General features: G+C 32.9%; 1 protein-coding gene across 18 annotated transcripts in view; it reads left to right on the top strand.

Annotated features, from left to right (window-relative positions):
* LOC106881394 (F-BAR and double SH3 domains protein 2) overlaps nt 1-10136 on the top strand; it is a 178842-nt gene extending 168706 nt beyond the window's left edge. For 11 of the 18 annotated variants that reach the window (XM_089364915.1, XM_052973715.2, XM_089364914.1 and 8 more), the window contains one exon: nt 9510-10136. In XM_089364915.1, coding sequence (XP_089221041.1) covers nt 9510-9842 — 333 coding nt within the window. In that variant the 3' untranslated portion in view covers nt 9843-10136. The remainder of the gene's footprint in view (nt 1-9509) is intronic. The other 7 variants (XM_089364925.1, XM_089364924.1, XM_089364923.1 and 4 more) reach the window with 1 other exon arrangement.
* The last annotated feature ends 1683 nt before the right edge of the window (nt 10137-11819 follow it).

The following is an 11819-nucleotide window of genomic DNA, read 5'->3' as shown; positions in this document are numbered from 1 at the left end:
TGTTTGATTTGTTTTTGCTGTGTTTTTTTTATTTTTATTTTACCTGTTTGCTTTGTTTGCTTTAGATTTGCCACTTATGCAGATTTATTTTTTCTTAATATTTATTTGCATGGAAATTTCATTGCATAAATTTCAAAGCTATTAACTGAAAATTAACCCCAAAAATACCATATACAACATAATCAAAAAGTTTTGTCTCAGTTCATTAAGTTTTGTTGAAGTATAGTAAATTTTGTTAGTGTGCTTTTATTTTTCAGTCTTTATTCTTTTTAAAATTAGATGATTTAATTTCCTCTCAGAGAGGTCCTTTACCATCAAATAATAATACAACTCATTAAATGGTACTTACCATACATTAAACACTGCATAAGATCAAATGGTTCATATACATAGCTCAAGCTTAGCCAAAAAAAAGTACATTTTACTATCAAAATGATGCAATATAATTAAAGGTAATAACATTTTTCTCTACTGGTATGGATTGGGGTATTTTTGTCTTTTTTAGATTCATAAAATATTTGCAATTCCTTGTTTTTAGTATTTGACTTTGTTACATATTGAGAATGAAAGCTATTCTCATGAGAAATAGACTAAGGCAAGAAACAAGCAGAATCATGTACATTTTATCCTCGAACATAATACAATGTTTGCAGTGAGATTTGAATGCTTAACTTTTGGAGTAGTCTTATAACCTTTTTAATCTGTCAGTGTATCTGTGTATTAGTTTGTTTTTTCACAACAATAAGTAATATAGATTATTAAGCTGGGAACAACAAAAACTGCAAACATTAATTATTTATTTTTATTAACAGAACATTTATTGAGCTAGGAAGAAGGTATTGGTTCAATAAACTTGTATATTGCAGACTGGACAGATATAAGATATCTCAGCATGTTTAGTTGAGCAATTTTTACTATATAACTATTTCATTTGTATTCTGCGGTAATGTCCTAAAATTCTATACTTAACTCATTTATTTTTCACAATAAATTAAAAAATTTTGTTCAGGGAGATTTGTTAGCTAATGTACTTATATATTTTAATATGAAATTTATAAAACGCCAGTAATGAATTAAGAATAAATATTCTTTGCTTTGGAGTAATAACTTGTTTACTCAGCTTTTCATTATTAAATGGTACTCAGCCCTAATGGCTTGAGGCAAACATGAGCAGTGATGGTTTCCATTCATTTCCTAAGACCAGTTTAAGTGCAGTATAAAAGCAACAACAATAATAAATACAGCATAAATCCCTAGAACACAGAACAAAAAAAACAGCCTTCAATGAATTAATATAGAAAGGTTTAACCCTTTAGCATTTAAACTGATCATACGAGGCCCAAATATTCTACCTGTTTTATGTACAAGGTGGCCTACAATGTCATACTAAAAATGAACAGTCACATCATGGAAATCTTGAAGCTACAAGATAATGCATGGTTAATTCAAAACAAAGTGAATAAATAAGCAGAGTAATGCTAGAAAGTTAAGCCTGTAAGTGAAGGGACATCAAAACTGTAACACTACAAAACCCTGAGTTATTTAGCCCTATGCCAAAATTGATGAAGACTATTAAGATCAAAACATTCCAGTCATAACCATCCTTTTTTCTTTTTCTTTTTTTTTTGTGCCAGACACACACTCTGTCTAGGACATAATTGTCCAGTATAGCCTTTCTTTCTCTTAAGATGGTATAGTGTTATTATTGAATATGTGACTGCTATTTCTAGTAGACCAAGCAACCATATAGAAGTTTCTATTGGCAACACAGTTAACTGAAAATGAGAAGGCATTTATAGGTTATAGCCTTTGAATTATATAATGCTCATCTTATCAGTTGAAGAATAATCAACAAAGTTAATGATATCCAGTAAATAAAATCACTATAGTTACTAAGCCAGTTCTAAAATTAGCATTCACATAATCTAACTATTTAAATGTCTGCTAATTAATTTTCTGTATGATTATGTACTTTAAAAGAACTGTTGTTGTAGTTGATGTTGTTATTGTTATTATTATTATTATTATTATTATTATTATTATTATTATTATTATTATTATTATTATTATTATTATTATTACTACTAATTTTACTTCTGTTCATGGGTACATGTTTCCATTATCAATAATTTTTGTTCTGAACTGCAGTATGAAATTGTGTGTACATATGCAAATACATGTATCTTGCATATGCATGAAAGCAATATAATTTGTGTCCATATGTATACAGATGCATATATATATATATATATATATATATATATATATATATATATATATATATATATATATGTAATAGACACTTAATATGTTACTATTTATTTTAATCATCATGATTCAAGCTAAGCTACAGCACTACATTTATATAATATATATATATATATATATATATATATATATATGCACACAGACAGACAGACAGACAGATAGATAGATAACTGAAACTGCACATTTACACTCATGCACATCCAAAGATTGGCATATAAACAACATATACCTCCATTAACATATGCATATATTAGTGGAACTCCATCAGTTATGACAAGTGTTCCAGTTGATCCAATCAACAGAATACCCTGCCATGAAATTACTGTGTAAGTGACTGAGCACTCCACAGACATGCTCACCCTTAATGTAGTTCTCAGAGAGATTCAGTGTGACACAGAATGTAACAAGGATGACCCTTTTGAATTACAGGTACAACTCTTTTTTACCAGCTGTGTTGACTAGAGCAATTCGAAATAAAATGTCTTGCTGAAGGACAGTGTACCACCGGGAATCAAACTCATGACCTTATCATGAGCTGAATACCCTGTGTGTGTGTGTGTGTGTGTGTGTGTGTGTGTGTGTGTGTGTGAGAGAGAGAGAGAGAGAGAGAGAGAGATCTAGAAAACTCCAACAAGGGAAGCATACATATAAATGGCTGCAAAATATGTGTAAACATAATGCATACATACCTATATAAATATATAAATTTTCAAGACTCTAAAGAATTGGGTATTTAAGTAGTAAAAGGGCCAAGGTGAGGTCAGGGATAGCGCACCTTTGTACTTACTATAGTAAACATGGATTTGCCCTCCCAGTTATGCATACGTCCACAAGTAACTGACTGAATACTACAATGTATTATCAAAGTCATACAAGAGTACACTCACTGCACATATTCCACTTTAGCTATAGACTCCCAGATCCAAACATATGGAAGGTTCCGAGTTAGGTGAAGAATAAATAATAACACAGATGGATTGCAGTTCCCTACAGCTGTTTCAGATGTGTTCTTTATTGATAAACAAATGTGTTACATCATGCAAAAACACTGTTTACATCAGATGAACACAGGTAAGAATTGATAATAAGAATTTCTTGGAAAACAGTACAAGATGACTTGACTGACCTTTGTATTGTTTTGCAAGAAGTTCTTATTGTTAATTCTTACCTGTATTCACTTGATGGAAACAGGGGGGGTGCATGATGTAACACTTTTGTTCATCAATAACAAACATGTCTGAAACAGCTGTAGTGAACCGCAACTCATCTGTGTTATTTTATATATTTATTTATTTATATATATATATCTATATATATAAAAATGAGAATGTGTGTCTGTCTGTCTGTCTGTCTGTCTGTGTGAATCCCTAAAACTCGAGAACTACGCAACCAATTTCATTCAAATTTTACACATGCCTTACTTAGGGTTCCAGTTGTGTTTTAGTCAAAAAAGTTTTTAACTTCTTACAGAGTTCGAGCACACGGCAACATAATATCTCCTCCACTATTTAAATATTACGTGTCAAAAGTGAAACAAAAACACTCATGTCAAATACTTTCACTTTAAAAATGAAACTATTCCACTAACTGAAACAATCACATTTCGATACTGTAATGACAGATACTTTCACAGAGAGAGAAAGAGAGAAAGAGAGAGACAGAAAGAGAGAGAGACAGAAAGAGAGAGAGAGAGAGAGAGAGAGAGATGTATATGTATACATATACATGTATATGTACACCATTTCGATACTGTAATGACAGATACTTTCAGAGAGAGAGATGTATATGTATACATATAGGTGTATATGTACACCATTTCGATACTGTAATGACAGATACTTTCAGAGAGAGAGAAAGAGAGAGAGATGTGTCTGTATACATATAGATGTATATGTACACGTACACGTATAGATATATATATATATAGAGAGAGAGAGATGTATATGTATACATATAGATGTATATGTACACGTATATGTATAGATATATATATAGAGAGAGAGATGTATATGTATAGATATAGATCTATATGTACACGTATATATATATATATATATATATATATATATATATATATATGCATACATGTATATGTATACATATGTGTAGATGTATATATATATATAGATGTACATGTAATATGTACACATATATACATATATACATATATACATGCATACAGATATCTATACATATATACACCCATCACACACACATACACATGCACACAAACACACACATTAGTCATTTGTTTTCTTATCCAAAACTACGTCAAAAGTACTGAATGGATCTTTATGAAATTTGGAAATTATATTCTTTGCATAACGGCCATAACTCCCATGAAAATTCATATATTTTTGATGTTGATGAAATTTTAACCCGAACATAACAGATGGGCATTATTTGTAATTCAACGGTACAACAGTGTAAGACTACCCTTTCAGATATACTTACATTGTGATTTCTGCAATGTGGTGCATAAATTGTCAAGTAAATGAGACACATCTTTGCCTCCACTGATTCACTTGCAAAGTGTTGAGTAAAATTATTTCGTTGCAGACCTCCTTTGAGTCTTTTTATTATCACTGCGACACACATAGTCCCCAGTTGGTAACATTGATTTTCAAGGCCTTCCCAGATGAATGACTGGTTGTTCTAAGACATTTATCGATTGTAAATTTTGTCTGCATAATTACCTATCGGTATAGTGGTCATTTGCAAACTCCAGAGGCGACACTTTCATTTCCCTTTACTCCAAACGTCACACGTTGTTATTTCAATTGGGTCATGCCCTTCCAATTGCTATAGATCCGTAATGCATCTTACAGCTATGCCTGTCTGGGATTGCAGCTACTTTGTTACCCGGTGGCAGGACAGCACACTTGACTTTTAAAATCCCGTTAAATTTAGCAGCATCCGAGATGCCTTCATGCAACATCACCAAAAGCTCAGATCAAGGGCAGGTACTTAAAAGGTGTCATCTAATTGTCTGGGATGAATGCACCATGGCTCACAAGAGAGCTTTGGAAGCATTAGATAGAGCCCTGAAAGACATCCGAGACTGTCACGCACCAATGGGAGGTGTTACGCTTCTGTTGTCAGGTGATTTCAGGCAAACTTTTCCTGTCATTCCAAAAGGCACTAGAGCAGATGAGGTCCAAGCATGCCTAAAGTCCTCTACCCTGTGGCATCATGTTGCTATCCTCACTCTTAACACTAACATGAGAGCTCAGCTACACGGCGACCAAATGTCCAAAAAATTCGCACAGGACATTTTGACAATTGGTGATGGCAAGGTGCCTCTCGATGCTGCAGAAGAAATAGAAGTATGGCCATTTTGTTCTGTTGTTAATTCTGTAGATGACCTCAAACACAAAGTCTTTCCCAACTTTAAACAAAACTACCAAAATCACAATTGGCTATGTGAAAGAGCAATATTAGCTCCAAAAAACGTAGCTGTTACAAAAATTAATCAACACCTGATGCATTCTCTTCCCGGCAATCTTCAAACTTACAAGTCTGTTGATACAGTTCCAGATACAAATGAAGTGGTGAACTATCCTCCTGAATTTCTCAATTCGTTGGAGCCTCCAGGACTACCTCCCCACATATTATCACTTAAAGTTGGAACGCCTGTTATGCTGCTCCGCAATCTGGAACCACCAAGACTTTGCAATGGAACACGACTCGTGATAAAGAAAATGATGTCACACGTTATCGAGGCTACCATTCTTTCTGGATGTGCAAAAGGGGATGACGTCTTTATTCCAAGAATTCCTCTTACTCCATCAGGAGCAGACATTCCTTTTACATTCAGAAGACTACAATTCCCCCTTCGTGTGACTTTTGCCATGTCCATAAACAAATCTCAGAGTCAAACACTGTCTGTAGCTGGTCTTCTCTTGGAAGAGCCCTGCTTCTCACATGGACAACTGTATGTTGGCTGCTCAAGAGTGGGCAGCAAAAAAAACCTATTTGTATATGCTCCACAAGGGAAAACAAGGAACATTGTTTACAACGAGGTGTTATAATCACAACAGCAAGAAAGTATGTACATGATCACCTTCTTTTACGAAACTTCATTGACTTTCATATATTTATATTGATATACATATATATACGTGTGTTTGGGTGCGTTTGTGTATATACATCTCTATATATAAAGATGATGCGTAGTCTAGACGGCGTTTTTAGATTTCATTATTCTCTTTAACCCGGGCAACGCCGGGTATTTCTGCTAGTATATATATATTTGCCATGCTTGACTGCTAAATCTACAAGTTTTTTTCATTCTCTCTCTGTTTATTTTCTCTTATTCCTTTCTGTTGAAGAGCATAGGCTAGAAATGTAAAAAACTTTTACATTTTCCCTGAGTGTCAAACTAATACACTTGCTTGTTGTTCATTGTTCACACACCTGTCTTCATCTTTTGTTTTTCTATAAATTTCAACTACATACATACATATATATATATATATATATATATATATATATATATATATATATATATATATATATATATATATTGAGTGTGTGTGTGTGTCTGTTACATATGTTTCTTTTTTTACTGGTTTCACCCAAAGGCTCGGGCCATGCTGAAGCACTGACTTTCAGTGTGTTTGGGTCTCCTTTCTGTATCATTTTTGATACTCTTCTTTGTACCTCCTGCTGTGATGGGGTTTCAGATAGTAATTTGATATTTGTCCAAATGCTGTTTGAAGGTCTCTACATTTACACCTCACAAATCTCTGAGGTTGTTTGTCAGGATGTTGAATATGTGTGGTCCTTTGAAACCCAAGCTGTTGCAGTACTGGGTATTTTTTTTTGAGATGGAGAAAACAAGATCTTTGGTGTTATGCAGTGCCATCCAGTTTGGTGGTTTGTATAGCTTTTAATTCCAAAGTTCGGAACTAGAGATTCCTGGATCTTCCATATGTATATTTCTGCATGTCTTTCTCACTTCTCGGGAGTAGAGTTTCAGCTCTTTTAGCCTCTCCCAGTAGTTCCTCAAGTTCCACCCCAGTTTGATGATTCGTGGCAATCACAGCTGGGAACATTAATCCTGATGACTGAGAACAAAAGTTCTCCATAGGAATAACAAGATATCCTTATTTCTGGTTCTGAATAATCTGAGTCCATTCAGCTACTCACCTGCAGAGTGTTGCCATCTTGATAATGTGCACATGGAATGCTGCATCATTACTCATGTAGATTCCCAGATCATACACTGATTCTAATTCTCGGATAGCACTGCCCCATTGATCCTATATATTTCAGTTGTAGTTTGTTTGTGGGCTGATTGTGGAGTGCTTAAAATTTCTCTGCATTGAATTGCATGTTATTTTTGTCAGTCTATTTGTATATTGCATGCAAGTTGTTTTGTCGTTTTAGTATGTTATCAAAATCCTTGACCACTTGTGATATTATTGTATCATCAGTGTACTTGGCAAGAGTGTCAAGTGAGGGCATGTCTGAGAGATCCACCACAAACAGTAGTGGACTACTGCAGATTGATGTCTCCCCAGAAAATTGCATCATTGGCTACAACTGTCTGACTTTTGTCCTTTAAAATGTCATGCAGCCACTTTTCCAGTTTTCCTGTGATACCAAGATCATGTAGTTTATGACATATTATCCCATGATCAACTTTGTCAAAGGTTTTGGCAAAGTTGAGATATATCACATCTACATTCCCTGAGTAGAAACCCTGTTATGTGTTTGAGAGCAAGTTATTCTCTTCCATGAACATGATTAGTCTCCTGCTGACAACATGTTCCATGACCTTGCTAACATGTCAAGTCAGAGAGATAGGCCTGTAATTTTTAGCATTTAATGTTGATGCAGTTGTGAGAAGGAGGATGAGAGAGAGAGATGATGTGAGGTTGGATAGAATGCCAGGATGTTTGGGGAGAGAGAGAGGTAGGAAGAGTGAGAGATGTAGAGTGGTGAAGGAGAGATAATTTGTTGGCTCACTGGTTTAATTAATGTAAAATGTGGGTGGAGAGAACAGTGTAAGGATGAGGTGTGGATATCAAGAGAAATGTTTTCAGGAAGTAAGAAAGATTAGCTGTTTCAATGAAAAGCTACATTTAGAGAGATTATCAGTGGTGGGGATATTTTGAAGAGGAAATTAGATGAAGGTCCAAGTTGTGCATATTTATACTCACACACAGTACTTTTAGAATTTAGTTTCATTAATTTGCATGGGTCTTCTAAAGGACTACATATCACCAATCATTTTGGTCCTTTGTCATTTCTTCTATAAAGTTCAAGGTCCTGGGATCAGCCTTCACCACTTTGTTCCATCTCTTTCTGGGTCTACCTCCTCTACAAATTCTATGAATACTGTGATTGACACTTCTTTATACAGCTGTTCTCATCCATATACATCACATAGTTGCAAAGCAAACTTCTTTACACAATTATACTGATATATTATATATATATATATATAGAGAGAGAGAGAGAGAGAGAGAGAGAGAGATATCACATGATCATATGACCAACCAGACTATCAGGTGTTGTTCACATTGCTGGTTACAATGTGCTTTGCATCGTTTTAGTTTTTGAATCACACCACCCCACTGGCTAGAAGCAGTGATTGAAAGGGGAACTGAAGTAAATGGGAAATGAAGTGTTTTGTGCAAGAACACAACATGCCACCTGATCTGGGAAGCAAATCCACAATCTAGTGACTGAGTGCAACAGCCTTACCACTAGACCACACGTTTTCACTGATATATATTATTATATTTATATATTTCATTATATTATTTTGTATTATACCACCAACACATATATGTATGTATCTATCTGTCTGTATACATACATACATATATATATATATGCGTGTGTGTGTGTATGTTTTTTTTTTTTAAATACGTCTTAATTGCTGTATATCTCTGGTCAGATATCATCAAAAACTTGGAACAGTGATGCTGAATATTTTCAATTTCAAGTAATCAAGGAATAACACTGATACATTCACAAAATTTGTTGATGTTTGCATAAATGTGAGAAATCATCCAGTTTCTTTAACAATTTTATTATTTATCTGAAAGGGACACAGTTGTCTCAAAGAAAAGTAACAAATTGTAGGAAAATAGTTGATTTAGTATTCATAAAAAGAACTGATGCTGAAAGCAGATTTTTTTTTTTTACCACTTATGATATATAATTGCTGATCATCCATCAAAAATATTTGATTTTCTTAATACTGTTTCATTTTTCTATTTTTCCAGCAAACCTTCAAAAGTAGCGATGAATTTGGTCAACCAATAGAAAACAATTTACCTAATGCAGTCACTGATGATGATTCCATGAAAACCCATGATGACAATATTGTGGCAACATTGCCTGCTGTATCATCAGAGCCTTCTGTAGAACCAAAGAAAGAAGAGGTGGAGGGAGAGAAAGGAAGAGTAATGGAAAAGGGGGAAGAGCATGAGGAGGAGAAACCAGAGGAGGGAGCTGAGATGAAAAAGCCAGCAGATGATGGAGAACAAGACATTAAGAAAGAAGAGATAAAAGATGAAAATGTTGAAGATAACACTGAAATGGATATACTCCTGTAGAAATAAGAGAGAGGGTAGTTGTTTGGCACAGGTACCAGGAGCTGGAACGGTACTTGTTTCTGACATGCCTCCTTTCCTTTACACAGTAATAAAAAAAAAAGATGAAGGCCCAGTGTACAACAAACAAAGATGTACAAAAGAAGGAACTGATCAACAAAATGAAACTATTAAAATTGTTATAAAATTAACTTAATATTTCTCTTCCTGCTATCCACATCTCAGTTTGCCTCACATATATATTTCCACTATCACTACAAACCCCGAAAAATATTAATAAAAAATCTTAATTCATTTTGTACTTATTATTGTACAATTTGATTTGTAGATCTTGGATGAGACGGAAGTAATATAACAATTAGCAAATTGATTAACAAGAAGAAAAAATATTTTAAAAAATCTGATTTGGTGGCCATAAGTTAATTTTAGTATATAATTGGATTTTCATATATATATATATAATACCATAAATATAATATCCTTATTATATAGTAATTTATATATATATATATATATATATATATATATATATATATACATATATATACACACACACACACACATACATACACACACACACATACATACACACACACACACACACACACACACACACACACACACACACACATATATATATATATATATCTTAAATATTCTAAGTAAGATATCAGTGTGAAAGTTTGTAAATATTGTTTGGTATCAAAATGTTGACTACCATTAAAATGTGTAGAATTATAGATTTCAGTACTCTCATAGTCTTTGAAGTAGTAGTTCCTCTTCTAGCACTGTATGTTGAAATTATATAGAAGCATCTTCAAAATATTTGCAAAATGTAAATTATGAATTTTTCTTTCAACAAAAAAAACAACAATAATAGTCATATCTAACAAAAATAATAGAATTAAATTTAGAGCATTTCTTATGTTGTTTACAATTTACAAGTTGCTTCAAACCAATTGTTCTACTAGATATTTCATTGGTGTTTTAAACAAAAAGTGAATTCATGAGTAAATGTTGATAATCGTAAAGAGGGAGAAATTGATTTTCTTATTAAAAAAAATGTAGTTATGTTTATTATCAATATAAAAGATTTCTCACTCAGAGGTACCAAAATCTTACAAGTAAAAAGTGTACAATGTATCTAAATCATATATGTACATGTATTACTCTATCTGTTTGTCAAGAAAAGCAAGTGAATGTGTTTTGTGTGTATAGTAAATATTTCTATTTTCATTGAAATTTGGTGTGATATTGTAATGTGTGTAAATTATAAAAATGTTTGGAAAAACATTTCAGCAATGCAGGTGAGAGTTTGGCAAAATATATCAAGTCATGTCAATGAATGAAAACAAGGAGAAAAGGTATTGCATTAACTTACATAGGTTTTTTAATGAGCCTGTAGTATTTCAGGAAAGATACCTTTTTTTCAAATACAAGTAAGAAAACAATTAAAGGGTTTGGAGAAATGTGTTGTTACTGACAAATCATGCAACATATATATGAGAATGGTCTGATGGTAAGTACACATTTCTTTGAAATATTTTTGGTTTCTCTTTGAAAAGGAGAATCTTTCCTGAAATATTATAGTATCAATAAATAACCTATAAAAAGTAATACAGTATTTTTTCTCTTTGTTTTCATTCATTGATATCACCTGGAACATTTTACCTAAATTCTCATCTGCATGGCTCAAAGGTTTTTTTCCTCCAAACATTTATATCACACACGCACACACATATACATATGTCTACTTGTAAATGTGTGTGCGTGTGTGTATGTATGTATATATATATATATATATATATATATATATATATAGTTATACATGTCAGTATAAATATGTTTGTATCTGTATATGTCTATGCATACATATATGCATATGTGTGTGAATGTAGTTGCATGTGTGTATATGTATATGCATATGTGTATGTATGCATATATATATATATGTGTGTGTACATATATTCATACATATAT

This window comes from Octopus bimaculoides, chromosome Z (genome assembly GCF_046866305.1).
Source record: "Octopus bimaculoides isolate indiv1 chromosome Z, ASM4686630v1, whole genome shotgun sequence".
In the NCBI taxonomy this organism is placed as follows: domain Eukaryota; kingdom Metazoa; phylum Mollusca; class Cephalopoda; order Octopoda; family Octopodidae; genus Octopus; species Octopus bimaculoides.
This window is presented reverse-complemented; position numbering and strand designations above follow the sequence as displayed.